The sequence below is a fragment of the Cupressus sempervirens genome, chromosome 4 (assembly GCF_028749045.1).
Source record: "Cupressus sempervirens isolate cs-2001-9-10 chromosome 4, ASM2874904v1, whole genome shotgun sequence".
Lineage (NCBI taxonomy): Eukaryota > Viridiplantae > Streptophyta > Pinopsida > Cupressales > Cupressaceae > Cupressus > Cupressus sempervirens.
The window spans coordinates 725,595,466-725,616,037 of record NC_143121.1 but is presented as its reverse complement, the minus strand read 5'-3'; the positions used below and the strand labels follow the sequence as shown (position 1 = coordinate 725,616,037).

The following is a 20,572-nucleotide window of genomic DNA, read 5'->3' as shown; positions in this document are numbered from 1 at the left end:
ATGATGTCTAGAATGTCACAAGAGAGGATAGATGTCCTCTAATGCCAAGAACGGATCTGCAACTCACACATCAATTTTGTTCTAATATTCCACCTCCTGACTGAAACCACTAACACTCCCTTTTATTCTTTCTGTAACGATTGATTCAACTCACATGAGCAATGTGGGATAAAAGATGTGCAATATAAAACATATTAAAATAATCACTTATGTCTCCCTTAGGCACCCCCTTTGATTTGCACACATTCCCATAAAATATAATATTAAAGTAACACTTAAATATTTTACAATTAAATTAAATATTACTTTAATGATACTTCAAGCATAAAAATATATTAGCTATTGAACTCCGCTCAGCAAGAGTGATAGCTCGTCGGAAAGCTCTCACCGACGAGTATCAAATCCAATCACCAAAACTAGCCTCCCCTATGTCCTCTTGACTTACTAAAAAAAGTAAGTATGCCTGAGAGTGAGTAAATCAACTCCGTTTTGGCCCAAACTAGAGATGACTAGGCCAAAACGCTTTGAGATCCCTTTAAACCCTTCATTAGCCTTCAGGACTATGTAGAACTAGGCTAACGCACACACACTTGGTTAACTGCTAAAGTGGGGACATTACATTCTAGATAGTTTGTCATTTTGGAAGTGGAAAATCTTCCCTACTTGGCTTTCCGGTTCTGGTGGGATTCAACCCTCAACCTATTCTATCACCTATAATACTTTGCTCGCATATGGAAAATTGGAGCACCATCCCTGTCTACGAATATTAATTGGAGGTTATCTGTATTCAATATGTATTCATGCTTAGCATTTATTTGATGAGTTTGGTATTCTAATATTATTTGCATATAAGTTTATATTCTCTTTCCAATCTCTATGCAACAACCCTTCGTGCATCTTTAACCTCTTAGTACACCAATCTTAGTACGCCAACCTTACTCTGTGCAACAACCCTTCATTCCAATCTCTTTCCAATCTCTATGCAACAACTCTTCGTGCATCTTCAACCTCTTAGTACGCCAACCTTACTATGCCATCCATAGTACGCCAATCTTCCAATACACCAACCTAAGTACGCCAACCCCCCAGTATGCCAATCTTAGTATGCCATCCTCAGTAAGCCAACCTTAGTATGTCAATCTTAGTAAGGCATTTTTACTACACCAACCTTAGTACGCCAATACACCAAGATCACGGTACACCAACCTCCCAACTAGACGAGAATATTACAATTAACCTGGTCAAAATCTTCTTCAAATCTCACCACAAACATCTTCTAGACAATTTCAACAAAATTGCTCTGAAGATATTAATTGAATATCACAAATCTGCTCAAATAAGTAACATAAATCTGTCATAATAAATTCTTATTTCTACTCTTCATACATCAAAAAAATATGCTCGAATACATTTCACAAATCTGCTCACATATGCTTCTTATATCTCTCTTATATAATCATTAGGTCTGTTGTTATATCTTCTTCACACAAAACTACAATTTTATGTTTGTTGCCATGTGTATCATATATCTTGCCTTTGAAAATTCACTCCATATTGTTCTTTTTATTTTTCTTGCTACTAAATCTGCATACATTCTCCTTCCAAATCTTCACATATTGTTACTCGTCAATCTGCTCATGTTCCTTTCATATATCTAGATTATGCATATATTTTCTCTATATCTGCATTTATATTCTCATGTCTTTTATGGCGTATTTTTGGGTATACGTTATAATGTCCCACAATCTACAAAAAAAAATGTTCAAGATCTGCCCTAGATTGTTGTTGGTAAATTCTATATTGTGGTCTATGGGTAGAATTGTATCCGAAAGGGTGCGTGACGGTTGAGTCACCCCTTCGGGGAAGTATATGTACATCACCCATAGGGACTATTGAGAAATTATCATAATCATTATTGTAAGCACTATACTTGGAGTGCATATTGCATATATGAATAAAGTATTTATTATGTGTTATATCTTACTATACTACATGCAATAAGGATCCGTTTACCCTGTACGGTAAACATTTGGCACCATTGCCAGTCGAACCTGGAACAAAGGAAGTGTTACGAAGATTAATGCTGAATCTGCTTAATAAATACAGAAATAAGATAAAGGATAAGGATGAGACCATTTTATAGACTTATCAACAAATTATTAATAGTATTAGTCATGATTAGACTCCGTTCTTAAATATTCGATAATAATAATGATACTAGTTATTCATAATGATAATGATGATGTTTCAATCTTCAAAACAATATAATTATTCTATTCTTGTTCAAACACAATATTAATCATTATACTTGGAATCTCAAAATAACAATTGTTATAATAAAATAATACCAACAATTTATATTATCATGAACATTGACATATCTTTATAAAGATATTATTTGGATTAATGCTCATTCAATTAAATTATTCATACTTAACAAAGTATTTACCACTTTTTCTTTTAAATTGATTGTTGTGTCTATTTACATCCACTCTCCTTTTTCACTTTGCTTACGAAGTGGTGGGTCCCTTTTACCTTTGTTGTTTTCTTTAAGTTTTAACATTTAATAGTTTGCTCATTTTGGGCTGGGTCCTCCCAACTACATGGCATATAACTTCATTTTGAAACTAGATTATAATTCTTCCTTTCGCACGCCTTTTCTTTATGTGGGTCCTTGCTATTATTCAATCTTCTCATCTACTCTGTCTACAACGATGTGTTCTAACTGTTCTCCTCTCTTTAATATATTTTAATCACTGCCTTTTCCGATTATATACTTTCTTTCTAGGGCATTGCTTCAAATATTTTCTTTGTAATTCCTCATTATGATTCCCCACATTTGGATGTTAATTCTCACTTTTCTAGTATCATAAAACTATAGTTTATTCAACCGCTGGTATAGAAGTATCGCCTAAGTTAGGGCATAGCTTGTTATAGTGATGATGGTCTACAATGTATCTTGCTATAATGAAATCCCTTAGTTTATATAATTCATAGGCCATATATTGTTGTGTTGATCGTTGTATATGGATGTCATGTGTGGAGGTATTTTGCTCATCAATTTACACAATATATACTTTATATGCGATATGTAATATTACTGCTATGTTTCCAGGGTTTTCAGTGATGCTTGGTTACCATCTTTGTCTGCCATACATTGTGTATTCCCTTCCTTCCGGTGTCCTGCACATTTTTTAAATTATCAGATTAAATACTGCTATTTGTCTCCCAATAATTATCTTCCTTGGTATCAACGAGATCTTATTTGCTATTGTTTGGAGATCATCGATTAGATCATTCAACCATATGTTGTCATTAGATTCTCCTCAACTCCCTGTCTTATAATCTATTATTGCTCAAAATACCCAAGCCTTCGTATTCATTTGGTGATTCATATTGAAATCTCTTTTCTTAGCACTGATCGTATTTGATAATGGATGCATACGAATCAAATCCTATTTATTTTTACAGATGTTCAGTTCTACTAACTGTGTATTTCTAAGCCCATGAAAGACTTCCTCTATGGATTATACAGTTCAAATGAAATATGTAAGCAGCTTTCAACTCTCAACAAACATGATCAGTAGTTATCGACACCCTAAGTTATAAAATTTTATAACGCTGAACAATCTTCTCCCAAAATGTTAGTCACCGCTGGTCAATAAGTTAGAAATTGAAAGTAGTTTCATTTATTTCGGAACCCATGAAATTCTTGAATCTTTCCTATAGGAAGCTATTGTAGTAATTCTCAATTTCATTTAGTTCTTGATAAGATTCTCTTAATCCAGTGTTTAATAGTGCCTTTGATATATCTCCCATTTTTTGATGTTCACTCTGCATAAACTATTTTGTTCCTAAACATTCCATTGTACGCCCATGTGTATATTCGAATGGATTTATCCGCATCCTTCATGTTTACTTGATTAACACCTCTCCATCCAACTAATCGGATCAAAGCTCTCGCTGTAGAGAAGTCTCATAATAAAACCTTTCTTCAAAAAGTAGAAGGTTTTCATTATTCCAAACAGTATGGCACTTTCGATGCTCTAATGCCATTTGTAATGATCCTTCATGTGCATGCTTCAAATTTATCTTTTTGATTATCTCTATTCTTTAAACTCCTTATTTTTAATACTCGATTCTCTTCCTGTATCCCCCTCTTACATTCTTTAATAGTTTTCTTACATCTTTGCTTTCCATAAGTCATGTCTTTTGGGAATATTAGACTTTTAATATTCTTTATCAATAATAATATTTTATATTATATTAATAATATATTATTATCGTATATTATATTTATATATTAACCCTATGAATAATATATTTTACCTAATAATATATTATGATTTTTTTGTGTTGCTATTTTAATGAATTGTTTATTATTTATTATATTCATTTATCAATATATAATTATGTACTCTTCAAATTATATATTTGGATTAGAACTTAATCATTATTTAAATTTTATATTATAAAATTTATTATAGTAGTACAGTATTATAGTGGACCATATTATTATTAACTATTTATTTATTTAATTAAATAAATCTTATTTTAGTGGGCATACTACATGTCGGATTAGAATGCAAAAACTTCCTCTAAATTTGATCACAAATGAAGCACATGTGATGGTTCTATATTAAACCATCCTCAAGCACAATTTTGTTCGATAGTTTCACCAGTTCAAAGGGAAAAAACAATTAGAAGAATTCTCAAATTCTTCTAGCTCTCAGTATTCGAAACCCTTGGCACCATTAACTCATCAATTTCACCAAATTTACACGTATCAAATGCACAAAAAAGTTAATTTGATCCTTGCATTGAATGCATTTATAACTCACAAAATAAATCGATTGAAGGCTTCTTGGTCACACTTTTCATTACTTAAAACATGATTTAGGCATTTCAAAACATATTTTCTTTTGTTGTCATGTTTGAAATATTATTAATGTACCATGGGGACTCTCAATGCCCCCCCAAAAAGAATCCCCAACATTTCTGGAACGGGGACACATTGGAGACGGCATTGTGGCATCCTTGTTGCTGAAATGTGGGTAAGTCCCTACGTTCCTAGAATGTTGAGGGGGTTGCAACATCCCTCAGGTGCTCTAGGGACACCCAAGCACCCCCATCATGACAACATGAAAAAGTAAATTTTAAAAAACACATTTTCAAATTCATATGATCAAATACTTTTCATATCATATGATATAATAGAACTATTCGATTTGTTGAACCAACAACGTAAATTTTTATCATTAGATAGTATTAAGTAGTTTCTAATTAGTGATTCAATATTGAAAACTTATAATGTTCAATATTTATAGTTCAATGCTCAATGCAATGTTCAACTATTTAATAATTTATCAAATTTACATCTTTTTGCCTTATACATCTTTTCATAACTAGCATTTTAAGCACCATATGTATAGTATATAGTCTAAGTTACCATGGTACCTCCCCCCCCATGCACCAGGAAAAGCTCAAACCGGTCCAGTTTGGACTTGGTTCAGGTAGGGTTCAAATTTTGCCCTACAAGTCCAAACCTGGGCGAACCAACACCCAAAAATTCGAACAAGTAGTAAAGGAGGCCTACGGATGGCTAGAAAATGCTTTTGTAGGCAAAAATTAGATTTTTTTGGCATCATCAACCCTTAAAGTTGTTATGAATTGCTTTTGGTGGCCTCTCATTGTCATTTTATGTTTCCAAACAAGTTATTTTGTCTTAAGGAAGAGCACATAAGCTTTTGGTCAAGCATCTGGTTGTGCAAGGAGTTGAAAGATTGATTTGTGGGTGTTCTTCAAGTGTTTGTGCATCATTCATACACATTTACAAGCTTGCAATGGTTGGAAAAAGTATGATCTTATTCCATTTGCTATTGTTTTTGTTCTAGCTTTTCTATTTTTCAGAATATGTCATTTTGTTGCATATAAATTATGAACATGTATCTAATTTCTTGCCATAGGGTAAGGAATGGCATCTACCTCTTCATCAATAGGAAATACCGAACAAAAAATAAAACCCAACTTTGATTCTCCTCTATTGAAGTATGTAGACAGTATTTCCAGGAGGTGGTGCATTATGTTGGAGATGTCAAGGATGTGGTGTAGAAAGAAACAGTTCCTATGATCGTGTGGTAGGTCATATTATCGTGCAGTAGGTTATTTATGTGGATACACTGGAAGAGGACTCAAGAAATGACCTGGCAAAAAAGGTGCCCCTATACCAAATGAAACCGTGTCAAAATATATTGAAGAGCATGAGGCAAAAGAAGAGAGAGAAGGATGTAGGGCAACAATACTCAACAACAATAAAAGTAAAAAGTAAAAGAGCAAAGAGAATGCAACCCCCTTAGATGTTATAGGACAAGACCACCCCTTTTTTAGTACTGTAGCGAAACACAGACGCTGAACTTCTCCCCCTTGTACACAAAAGAAAGGGACCACTAGAAACTACTTTTCAAAATAAGAATCAGAAAATTGCTGGCATTAAGGTGGGAAGATACCTATATGCAAATGGCTTGTCCTTTAACGTTATTCGTTCTCCATTTAGAAGATCATGTTGAGGGGTGCCAATGAAGCTCCAAGAGGGTATTGTAGCTCCAAGTATGAGAAAGTGTACACCACCTTGTCAGATCAAGAGGTCCAACGGATTGAAGGTGAATTGAAGCCCATAAGGGACTCATGGGTTGAGACAAGGGTGACAATTGTTTCAGATGGGTGGAAGTATTCCAAGAATTGTCCCTTGATCAGTGTCCTTGCAGTGTCCCCTAAAGGGACAATGTTTATAAAAGAAGTGGATTGTGAGAGACAAGAAAAAGATGGGCTATTTATTGCTAATATCCTAATTGAGGCCATTGAAGTGGGGGCAAGAAATGTTCTCCAAGTCATAACGGACATAGAAAAGAATTGTAGGGCAGATGGTTTGTTCGTTGAAGCCCGACATTAGCATATCTTTTGGAAATCTTGTGCGGTCCATTCACTCAATGTTATGCTATAGTAGATTGGGAATCAAATTGAGTGGATCAAAATAGTGCATGAAGAGGCTAAGGGCATCCAAATGTTTGTCACAAACAATCACATGACTCAATCTCTTTTCAGAAACCACTCAAAGTTGGAGCTACTAAAGGTAAATGAACTTGAACTCAAGTTAAGAATTTAATTTTTAATATTTGACAATTTTTTATTTTTCATATTTTGCTTGTGCAATGTATATACTTTTCTAAAATATGTATCTAACAGTGGTTGTTTTTTGCTCTAATTTAAGTCAAAGGTTGTTGAGACCCATTTTGCATCACATAAAATCATCTTGAGACGACTTGTCCAAGTAAAAGATGCACTTTAAGGTATGGTAATTAGCTACAATTAGGGTGTATGGAAGCAAAAGAACACTAATAGGGCAAACAAAATAAAGAATAGGGTATTATTGGCTGACTCATGGTGGGATTGTGTGGAATATCTCTTTAAGATCACCGAGCCCATTACGAGCATGCTTAGGTCCACTGACATGGATAGGCCTTGCCTTGGAGGAATCTATGATGGTATAGACTCAATGCTTGAGAAGATCAAGCAAATTATAAATGAGGAGCCAGATCCACAAGAGACCTTTTCAAACAAGTGCAAGCAATTATTGTTGAACGATGGAAAAAAATGACCACTCCACTACATTTTCTTGCCTATGCCTTGATGCCCAAATAGTATAGCTCACAATATTGTAGTCTACCAAGAAGGTTGCCACCATATAGAGATATGGAAGTGTCTGACGGGTAGCAAGCAACATTTAAAAGATTGTTTCCTGGCAATGATATGAGAAATGTTATCATGGATGAGTTCATAGAGTTTGTGAATGCTCAAGGTCTCTTTGTCATCGATTCAAGAAGGATGCTCGTAGTTGGCGGTACCTCCATGGCAAAAGATTCCAAACATTGCCCATTGCAATCAAAATCATATCACAAGTAAGTTATATATATATTTTTTTAAATAGCTACTTTATCTTTAAAAAATCATGACTAGAAAGTGATTTTAAATATTTTATAAGACTGAATGAATTTGTTCCTAATTGCTTACCTTGTGTTGTCCTCAAAGGTTGCTAGTTCTTCTACATCAAAAAAAAATCAGATTACCTATTCTTTCATCCACTCAGTGAAGTGCAATAGGTTGCAATCAAAAAAAGCAGAGAACCGTGTATTTGTGCTTAACAACTTGTTCCTTCTTTCACACGAGTAAATAATACAAAGAAGGGGAGACAAAGAAGTGGGATATAGGTGCAGAGATTGTGAACTTAGATGCTTCCACTACTCGGCTTATAATGAATGATTTTGATGACTTTGATGGCAAGACCATTGTTGCTTCAGTTACTGATTCCATTGGCCTTAGCTCAAGTAATACTAGAGAAGAAGAAGATGAAAAAGAAGAAGAAGAAGAAGAAGAAGAAGATTGAAGAACTTACAATATTAATAATTTTTCTAGTTTTCATTCCATTGGTTGAACAATGAAGGTGAAACAGTGATACTTGAACTTAATATTTATAATGTTTTGAATTTTTGATGTTGAAGTTGATTAAACTATATGATGGTATGACCTCTATGATTACAGGTTTAACTGTTTATGGTGTTTTTGTTGTTTAAATGTGTTTATGCTACTATGGTACATTTGAATTTTAACTCATGCTTCATATATATATATTTGTTTTTAAATTTTTTTTACACGTTTTTGTACTAACGAACCCAAACCCCTTTCCATAATTTCGATGAACTCGCAAACCATTTCTCGAACTTCAAACTTGGAACCAAACCTGAATCAGAAACTTAGTATATAGCATATACAACGCCACCCCCTACTGCCACCCACCACCATCCCCAAGTCATCCCTCCACTATCCTAAAATTGAGGCCCCTTTGTCCCCCCCTACCCGGAAACTTCTTCCCTCATTCTAGCATACCCAATCCCCAAGAGCAATGCAACTATGATAATAATAATTTATCATATCTCCCTCCAAATATAAGCACCAAGTAACTTTATAATTTAAATAAACATTTAATGTACTTTGGCACACTATTTAATATAAACTTTATATATAATCATATATACTTTATATATAATCATTAATTAAATGGAATTTGATTGATGATTACTAATGATTTTAATAGCTTCTTAAATTCTTTGAAGAACTTCCTCCATATCTAGGTGCTCACTGCCTTACTAAGATCCCAAGGTGCCCTGCCAAAAATTGTACTAACCATAAGTTGACTTAATATAAAAAGTAAGTCCCTGAAACTGGGCCAACTAACAAATGAGTCAATCACCATGTACACCATGAGTCCGAGTACCCCTACCAGCTAAGCAGCTCGTCAACAATAACTTACTATAAATAGTAAGTCTTTGAATAAGTACTCCAGTCAACAAAACTGAATCTCAAGACTGCCACCAAGTTGTTCAAGCGTCCTGCTAAAGATGGTAACCTTGACTTTCCCAAAACAGACACTTAGTACATATCGCAATCTAACTCAAATGAAGAGCAATCTTGAACAACCCTGACCAGAAGAATGGAAATATAGTCTCTAGCAAAACCAAAACCCTCTATCCACCAGACTTGGCCTACAAAGACCAGTGATGGGCTAAACTAAATGTACTCTGATGGTCACAAAAAAGGGGACATTACATGTTCATAATTTACAGACTACTGGTTGTGCTGATTTCGCTAAATGAATGGTTCCTGTTGTTCAGCACCATATTTTGGACCATTAATTTCAGCTGCTTTGCATTGTATGATGCTTACTGTTGCAACCTCAATCTGAATTTTAGTTTCAAGAGGTATTTCTACCTGACTAATGATTACATCAAATAATGATAGTTAAAAGCTGCACTGCTTGTTAATGTATCTGAGTTACAATCCAGCAGAAAATATCTTTTGTTAGGTGAGGTGAAAATATCATTGTAGTTCGCTGTCAAAGTTTTTATGGTAAAAACATATGCTCCTGAAAATTCAGTTCTTTATTACTTGAATCAGCCCTGACATAGCCATTTGTATTGATCGCTACTTACCCCAGCCATTTATTATTATTTTCAGATAGCAAATGAAATTCAGAAATTAGATTTAGCTGAGTAATCACTTCAGTATTTATCTTCAGTTTGTTTTCAATCATTCTCATAACCAAAAAATTGAAAACTATAAATGCATATATTTCCAAAAGCAACATTACAATCATACAGAACAGGAAATTGCTAAAATTAAAACTACACAACAGTTATAATCATGTATTTTACACTATATTGAAAACTTGAATATAAGATTGAAAAAAAACTTAGAAGAAATGATTGAGAACCTTTGAATAGTAAACAAATAGATAACACAGAGCCATCCTCCCAAATTATCTAGTATTCTGATCTCCAGCAATAAAAAACTAAATCTTTACTTCTGATTATTTCTCGTCATTCAAAGAGTTGGATACAGTAACTCACAACCAAAAAGATTCCAGAGCTTGAAGTTCCCCAATAGATTCTGATATACAAGAAATCTTGTTGTCAGCTAATGACAACTCCTTCAGCATTTTGAGAGAACTACAGTCCAGAGTTAATGCTTCCAATCGATTACCCTAAATGATTAAAAAAAATGCAAATATATGTATCAGGCAACAAGGATTAGAAATCTTTAGTTAACTACTTCTCAAGAAAGATTACATGAATTATAAACAATAACATGGAAAATATAGACAATTTCCAATAATATAGTTAAAGATAACAGTCAAAAAAATTAACTAAATCAACTTAGAGCCTTTTCAAATATCAAGTACAATTCCCATAGAAAATAATTACTATTCTAGATGACCTTTGATAAAATATTGCAAGTGACTCGTTTTATGAAAATTGAGCACATTAATATTCATTATTTATGGAAAATCATGAAGACTTACAAGTAAGACTATTTTCTGATGCATTTCCAGGGGTTTCGTGCAAGGGACATGACAATGTTATCTACCGGTTTGGCATGATCAGAAATCATATATCACTATCTATCAATTTAGGATTTGATCAATTCAACTGATTGTTATTAATACTATAATTTGATTGGTTACCCATCAATATCTTGTTGATTATTTTCATTATCTTTATTCTAGTCTCTGTAGGCTCTCACCTTGCCCAAGTCAAGAACTTGATGATGAGAAAGAACTAATATATGAGTTGATTGCAGAAAAGTTCAGTAGATTTGAGCTAACTGTGATGTCCAGGACATTATGCTTGGCCTACAGATTATACTCAGTTATTTATTTAGCTGGCTATGATATATTCCCATTCCAAAAACACATAATGGTATTTCTTCCACCCTCTTGGACCAAATGATAAATATAATCTGCTATATCATACCTCAAACGAAAAAAATGATTTTTAAACTCTGTTTTTGGTGGAAATTAATAGCAGATGTAGAAGCTTATGAATATAACTGAGACAACCAGATTCTTCAAAACAGATCAGGCCATATGATATGGAATTAGGCTTTAATATACTAAAATTAAAAATTGTAACATTGAAAAGCTGCTAATATCAAAATTATTATTGGTTGTCCCCTTATCGTGAAAAAGCAGACAAGGATGTATCTGAAAAGCACCAATCTTATAAACTCAGTGTTGAGTTTATTATAGGGGCAGATCAGAATCTTAGTTTTCATGTTTCACAATATATCAGAATGTTTGAGCCAGTAGTTTAAACTTAAAGTATCAATTACTTTCCAGTGAGAAAGTAATTTGTTTTTTAATGAAGAAAATGTGATTGAGAACTAAATCACAGAAAACACAACTTGGTTCTTACAGACCTTTTGCAGATATTATAACTTAAAGAAAAAAAGAATCACAGAAAAAAAGAATCACAAAGTTGGACATACTTGCAGCCAGAGTTCTTGTAGGGATGACAGATGAGCTAAACTTTCTGGTAATTCACGAAGTTGATTCCCATATAATGCTAGAGATTTCAGAGATTGTAAACATCCAATTCCTGCAAAACATGTGCAATATAAAAAAGAAGCCAGAACTATGTTAGTGTAATAACCCTAACTGGTTATAGATAAATCAAGCATCAATTTCTTTCACATTTCAATGGTTTGACATTTTGTCAAACACTTGGCAAGCAGCCCAAGTACCACTGAATATATGATGTCTTAAATTTTCAAACACAATATCAGAATGTATAGGAAACTGATCACAAACTTATTTAATTTTGGCCTTATAAGTTTTGCATAAATAAATACCAAATGCCAATAAACAATTCTGAAATGATTCACACCAGCCTCTGAATTCATTCATGAACAAACCATATAGCAATATAATGAAAAGAGAATTTAATTGTTGGCTGATTATAAATCAGAATTTGAAGCCAGCCTGTTTACTTTCAAACTATGTAATATTAACTAAATTTTACAAATTAAGAACTTGGTCTTTGTCGTAGAATGTAATTGCAAAGTCAAACTAAAAGCTGCTTGGTCCAATTTCAATCTAGCATTCACAATCTACCCTTACAAATGCTGCCCAAAGCAAACTCCAATCTGCAAACTAAACCCTCATCCAGCAGCAAAGAAATTATAATATTCAATTGTATAAACGCTCCTTAGCCATAATACAGAAAAAGGAGACGATAATAAAACTCAAAAGTCCACAATACCTCAGCTGTGGTGTTAGAAATGGAAAAAGAAATCTGTAAATAAGCAATACCAGGAAAGAATCTAAGTGAGTAAATGCATGAAAAGATATTACCATAAAATAGGAGAGAGAAAGCTTCAAGCTCCAACACCATGAGACAAGATATTTGGAAAGGGGAAAGCAAAGAAAACCCCTTGTGACATTATGAATGAGGCATGAAAAGCCTAATAAGGAAGAGAGAGAGAGATAGAGAGCAATGCTCATACAATATTTGAGAAGAGGAAGAAACCTCATTGTTGTTAAATGAGAGAAGAGGGTCATCTCTTAAATAGAGATGAGAGAGAGGAGTTAGAATGTAACTCCCATGTCTATGAATGCCACCATTCATAAGTGTGTGAGGCCAAGTGTGAGATTCCTCTTAAGGAGGAATAATCTAAAATTAGAAATTACAATATATATTTGTCCTCACATATTCCACTAGATGACAAAATAAGATGTAGTGGAAAAAGGACAAAAAAGAAATATATTAGGATACCTTGGCTTATATCCTAATATATTATAACAATAAAGAAAGGAGTTCTAACTTTGGTTTATAAATACACCAAGGAAAGATTACAACTTCTAACATGTGGATTTTCAGAATCAAATCTATAATAGTTCAACTGTAGATCCCAAAACCTTATACGTCAGCAGGGACACAAACTTCAGACTCAGAAATGTCACAAAGACAACAAGAGCAAAATAAGATAATCAAATAATTGGATGCTTTATTCATTAAATGGGCTCGTATTTATAATCTCCAAATGGCACAAAACTTTCCAAATGAACTTCACTTAAGAAGATTCCCACACACAACATTAAAATATAATAAAGTGCCATTATAATTTGATTAATTAATTGCTTTTGGCTCCAAAAATGACCTTTTCCACGATAACTTAAAATTCTGACACTTAAGACCACTGTTTCTTGTTCCCATGATTTAAAACTTTTTGTCCTGGTTCCAACGAGCTATGATACTAAGGTGACCAACCAACAACACTATCAAAAATAGCAACCTCAACATATTTATATGAATAATAATAATTCACCCGTCTTGCGAAAACAACTGAAGAGGCATCAAAATCAAAATTTGACAACACCAAAGTGATCTTGATGATGAAAGATGATGAATGAACCTGATAGGGTGACTGACTATAAATAGATGCTCCCTCCAAAATTCTTGGAGCTCAAACTAGAGGCTCGAAATAAAAACTAAGAGCATCCTCCAACTCCTCTAACTCAACTAAGCTCATCGGAACCAACAAATTGACTTACTATAAATATAGTAAGTCTCTCAAACAAAGCCAAAATACATCATAGGTAGCTAGAAAGCCTATAACCACACAACTGAGAACCTCAAATCCCACTAACCTGGCCAACTGTATGAACATGCTAAAAAAGGAAACATTACAATCCTCCTGACGTGTTGTGTACAAGAAACTATCCCTGTTGTGTACAAGAAACTCCTATAGCATCAGCATCCAGATAACTGATATGAATGACAGGATCATTTGGAAACTGACTATAGACACTAATGGTGATGACAAACTATCAGAACTCAATCCGACTGCAATACCAACTCTATCCATGCCTAAGTCTCCATCAAACTGATACTCACACCCAACTGCATTGTGGAGATGGTAACAACCATAGGTACCTAAAACACTACCACCAAGTCCAACCTCTGCCAAACTGTCCCGAGTTTGCAGATACTATGAGGGGTCTAACTTGCAGCTGTCAATCCCATTTGCAAAAGATGGTGCTAACCCATCCCATAATGGTTGGTATGAAACTAGAGTCAACCCACACCGACATGAAACCAAGTACTCTACCTAAGGGTCAAAAGAAAAGTGATGAGCACTCCTCACAGTGTAATACCGATAAAAACTCCCTATCTTTGTCAAGGGCTCATCATCATCAAACTGGGAATCAAAAGATAGCTCCAATCTCTAACTCTGAACTATTGGTCAAAAAGGATCCTGGGCAACCCTCTCAGCAAACCCAACCTCGAAATCCCTGTGGGGAAGCATAGTAGACAGAGTCTCTACAATCTTTTCCACCAACCCCTGAATAGCACAAGAGCCTCAAATGAGAGTACCCTCAAACACTCTATATAAATCCTCCCTCACATCTAAACTCTCCAATAGATACTCCATGAAGGATTCTGTGCAGTAGAAATTATATGTGGAAGCATCAACCTGCTCCCCTGTGACCCACAGTTGATCCCTCTGAAAAATGTGTCACCACCAACTGTCCAATGCTATCAGCTATATGAGATGAAGAAGTAGATTCGCTTCCAGCAGAAGGAAGCAAATCAACAGGAGAGCTCGACTCTACTAATACTCTCACTTCATCCCACCTATTGCACCCATATCTGAAATTGATGTGTTTGCCATATCATCACATCCATCATCTCCAACCGTAGAAGCAAACTCACCACCAACTACAATATGCAAATGAACTAGATCTGGGGCTAGTGTGGTCCGAACATGCTCCAACTCTATGGTCACCTCATCCAATCTTGACTATGACTCCTGAAGAGCCAACTAAGTACACTGAAGAGGGTCCACAGTCACCTCATGCTCTTGGGTGAGCTCCACCACCTCCTCCTCTTTCTCTAACAATGTCTCATGACAGGTGCTACCCCACTCCAAAAGGTAATCCCGGTCAACAACTAGCTACGAGTAATTATGCTTCAAGATTCTAACACCCTCTCGAAGCGCATGAACCTCTGGTAGAGAAAGAGTACTATCACCGCGCTCATCAAACATAGGAGCACCCCAACCAGATTGAGCTAGCATCATGATGTCCAAGAACTGAAGAAATGTCACTATCACTCACCTTCGGCTAGCTAGTCACATGATGTCTCTGTAACCCCTGACTCCTATGCAATATCAATCTCCTTGCATGTCTCAGCTGCCACCTCAAATGTAAGATCATGTAAACATCAATCCTAGGACCCATCCAAAACCTCCTCGGAGTCATCAGTTGATACCTGGCAAAGAATATTGTACCTGGTGCAACTCATAGCATCATTAATGTATCATTAGATGTGTCCATACTATCTGCTAACACATCTAATAAAACCTCAACTATTGACACCCAATACTGCACACATGACTCAACATCAAGTTGTGAATCAATAACACTAGAGCACTCACATCTACTAACTCCACAATAACATACAAATCACCAACATCACAATAGGGTGACTTCATACATGCATTGGTCTCACCTAAGGAAGCAGCTGCCTCCTGTACTGGAGTAGCACTATGATAACTCACATACAAATCTCCAACAATAATCCCCTCCTTGAGAAAGCTAGATGTGTCAGTAGTAAAAACTGCATCAACTATCTCTACACTAGTTGCAACAATTCTGGGAGCCTCAATCTGTTGACGCTCAATGCCGCTATCCACCAAGGGTACTGACACATCTACTGATCTCTGTGAAATAAGTCAATCATCAACACTACGGATGGGGCTAGTAGGTGTCGTACTGAATATAGTTACATCAGCATCATGGACACCTGTCGAGGAAAACTCAAGCTTCCTTCCTTGCAACCTCGATGTCGGCCTTCTAAAGGCAAAAACCATATACCTCGCTGCCCTCTCAATTCTCGTGGGATCCGACAAGCTCTCCACCAACCTCTGTTGATGAAGCTTCAGTTTCTCCAAACTCTCCTACAAAGCATTTATTTTTACACTTCCTCATTACTCCACTAACTTCTAGAACTGTCAGTCCTATGTCTGTCCATAGCTGGAAAAAACAAAGTGCTAGTCACTCTGGAAATCAGATCTAAAAATCTTCAAAGTCAGCACCGAACAAAATAAAAACTAAGCCCAATTTCTGTAAGCTAGCAAGAAACCGCTCTAATACCACTGTAATAACCCCAACCGGTTATCAAACACCACATTTCGTCAAACACTTTGCAGACAAGCTCTGATACCATTGTAATAACCCTATTTTGTTATAGCTAAATCAAGCATCAATTTCTTTCACATTTCATTGGTTTGCCATTTTCTCAAACACTTGGCAAGCAACCCAATTACCACTGAATATATGATGTCTTAAATTTTCAAACACAATATTAAGATGTACAGGAAACTAATCACAAATTTATTTAATTTTGGCCTTATAAGTTTTGCATAAATAAATACCAAACGCCAATAAACAATTCTATAATGATTCACACCAGCCTCTGATTCATTCATCAACAAACCATATAGCAATATAATGAAAAGAGAATTTAAGTGTTGGCTGATTATAAATCAGAATTTGAAGCCAGCCTATTTATTTTCAAACTATGTAATATTAATTGAATTCTACAAATTAAGAACCTAGTATTTGCCGTAGAATGTAATTGCAAAGTCAAATTGAAAGCAATTTGGTCCAATTTCAATCTGGCGTTAACAATCTACCCTTACAAATGCTGCCCAAAACAAACTCCAATCTGCAGACTAACGCTCGTCCAACAACAGAGAAATTATAATTTATAATATTCAATTGTATAAATGCTCTTCAGCTACAGTTAATACAAAAAGTGGAGACAATAATAAAACTCAAAAGTCCACAATACTTCAACAAGGGCACAAACTTCAGACTCTGAAATGTCATGAAGACAACAAAAGTAAAATAAGATAATCAAATAATTGCATGCTTTACTTATCAAATGGGCTCATATTTATAATCTCCAAATGGCACAAAGTTTCCCAAATGAACTTCACTTAAGAAGCTTTCCACACACAACATTAAAATATAATAAACTGTCATTATGATCTGATTTATTAATTGCTTTTGGCTCTGAAAATGACCTTCTCCACCGTAACTTAAAATTCTAAGATGTAAGGCCACTGTTTCTTGTTTCCATGATTTAAAACTTTTCGTCCCGGTTCCAATGAGTTATGATACTGAGGTGACCAACCAACAACACTATCAAAAATAGCAACCTAAGCATATTTACATGAATAATAATAATAATTCACCCCTCTTGCAAAAACGACTAAAGAGGCATCAGAATCAAAATTTGACAACATCAAATTGATCATAAAGACGAAGATGATGAATGATCCTAATGGAGTGACTTACTATAAATAGACACTCCCTCCAAGATTCTTAGAGCTCAAATTGGAAGCCCGAAATAAAAACTGAGCATCCTCCAACTCCTCTAACTCAACTAAGCTCATCGGAACCAACAGATTGACTTACTATAAATAGTAAGTCCCTTAAACAAATCCAAAACACACCATAGGCTACTAGAAAGCATATAACCACACAACTGAGACCCTCAAATCCCACTGTCAACTCACAAGGGTCACGATGGTGAACTGACCTGATCAACTGCAGGAACCTACTAAAAAATGGGGACATTACAGTTAAGGGCTTAAATCCGAATAACACTTGGTAACTTTTTTGAAATATATCATCCTTTATATTACTTAATTGCTGCTTGAGCTTTTGATAAAAATTTTAATTAGTATGATTCAGCTTGTCTAGCTGCTGGTCCTTAGCCTAACCATGTTACTTGATCCCAATTCCTAGTAAGTAATTGCTTGTAACCTTTAAGAGAATATGGAATAAATACAAAATAATTAAGTGGCATTAATATTATATATAATGGCCCAATGTTTGTGTTAATCATATTTTCTGTTACATCCCAATTTTTTACCTAACCTGAAATATAGTCGTTGAGGTTCGCATGAAGTCAATTGGCAGTTTGATTTATTATAATCTGGAAAAATGGTAAGATAGTTAGTCATTGTGATTTCAAGTGAAGATGACATGTTAGTTGATCGTTAATCACGAATTCATTGAATTGAGAAGAAGGTTAACTATTATGATTATTTATGATTAAATAATTTATAATTTAATTACAGATAAATTCTTTGCAGGAAACATGTCGAAGAGGTGGAAGCATTGTCAGAAAATAATTAGGCAGGGCATCATCATCACTAGGCAGAAGGGTAGAGGGCCTAGCGATTTGAAACTAGATACATCTGTGTAACCGTATGAGTTATTTAAATAATTAATTTAATTAAAATAATTAAGTTAAAATATAAAACATCTCTCAAAGAATTTTAATTTATCTTTCATCGTATTATTTTAATAATAATTTAAGTACATGCATATAATATAAAATGATTTGGCATCATTATAATTTAATAATAAAGTGACGTTCTCATGTAAATATAAATATAAGATTATAATAATGTTCAAATTATAATAATTGAATTATTATAATTTTCGAATTATAATCTTCCAATTCTATTGTCTTCTTTTTATTTTTCTTGCTTGTAACCGATTAATATTTGGCATGTTTAATCGAATTTATGTTTTTGAATTCGTATAGACTTCTTGGGATTCGAATGGTCTTATTGTCTTTCCAACTTCTCTTCCAACCTTTTTATTTTCTCTCTTTATTTTTCTCCTTTTCAAATTCGAATTCATGAGGTATTCGAATGGCTTCTTGTAACTGAAGGAAGCTGTAGAGTCAGGTTCGTTTCTATTTCTTAGACTCTCATAATCGTATCACACATTCTTTTTCTTCTTGGCCATCAAACTCATTGCTATCGGTAACCCAACAACCAAGCTCAGACATTGAATTATTTTACTGCCCAAACCTTTCCTCAGCACACCTTGTCGAGGGTCTTAGATCGTGAACTGAAGTCTTCCTCAAGCGCAAGCCATTTTGGAATTGTTTAAAGAGGTCACGTAAGGTACCTGCCACATCTTTGTTTTCAGCTTTATTTAGCTATGTTCGATGCATAAGAAACAGAATTTATATATATATTCCATACACCGTAGGTTCCTCTGTTTTCTTTTCAATGTTATAAACTTATAACAACAGCAGTATGGTATTAGTGATACCGAGTCCATGACATGGTGCCTGTTGTTTCATTCGAATGCATAAGATAATAAGTAGATATATTTTGCAACATAATCTTTTCTGTAGAAGTCTGTCCATTATGTAAAACATAAATCATCTCAGTTAGATCCAAATGCATCCAGTCATATCTCATAATGGTGAACAAAATATCTTGAACACCAATGAATATCTTAAGTCACGTAAGATATGCTAAGCCATCAAGAACGTATTGAATCCATTACTTCCTTTTTGATATGTCAGTTGGTGCTCAGTTTTATTCATCTTTCCAAGTTAAAGATTAACACTGTTGCATGTTATATATAGTCTGAATAAAATATACTGATAGATATTTTAAATTAGCTTCTTAGTTTGCAGATAGATATTTAACATAGCTTCTTAGACGGAATCCATCGGGTCTGATAATCATGTCACCTGCTGATCATTAATTAAAAGATTTTCACAGCCATGGATAAGGAAGATAGAATGATAATAATAGCCATTAATGAAAGATCCTGCCCAAATTTATTTCTAATCTTTCTTTTATTCATCATATTGAAATGTAAATATTATCATGACGTCCAAACACCAAGGAATTCATCAGCAATGATGCCATCAATGGTGAAGAGGTGGAGTTAAAGAGAAATCAATTATGATTAATTAATTAATTAAACATCAATTCTAAAATCTTTAAGAACATAATCATGTGATCATAGATTGTGAAATGTTGGATGCATGTGATCCTTTTGTATAATTGACAGAACCGGTGGTTCTGAGAATTCCGAACACCTGGGACTCACCCGGCTGTCTAGCCAAGAAGATGGGTGACGAGGAGAGAGATACAAATCATCAATAACATGAATCAATACCAATTATGACAGAGCAACGTTTATCATTTTTAATATGAATTAATTAATAACTCATGCTTCAATTCCGGGTAGGGAGGGCCTTTCTTGTTAGAGATCGTGTGGAGATAAGATTTGGTCCGAGGTTGGGTGGTTAAGCCCCTGATAATGTTTCACCTCTCCATAAGTTACCAGACG

At 34.5% G+C, this 20,572-nt stretch overlaps 1 protein-coding gene across 5 annotated transcripts in view; it reads right to left on the bottom strand.

Annotated features, from left to right (window-relative positions):
- The window catches only part of LOC149563326 (uncharacterized), a 266,540-nt gene that overhangs the window by 123,474 nt on the left and 122,494 nt on the right, over positions 1–20,572 (bottom strand). For all 5 annotated transcript variants that reach the window (XM_089826669.1, XM_089826672.1, XM_089826671.1 and 2 more), the window contains exons 7-8: positions 11,878–11,987; positions 10,461–10,594 (exon numbers count right to left, since the gene is read on the bottom strand). In XM_089826669.1, coding sequence (XP_089682795.1) covers positions 10,461–10,594; positions 11,878–11,987 — 244 coding nt within the window. The remainder of the gene's footprint in view (positions 1–10,460; positions 10,595–11,877; positions 11,988–20,572) is intronic.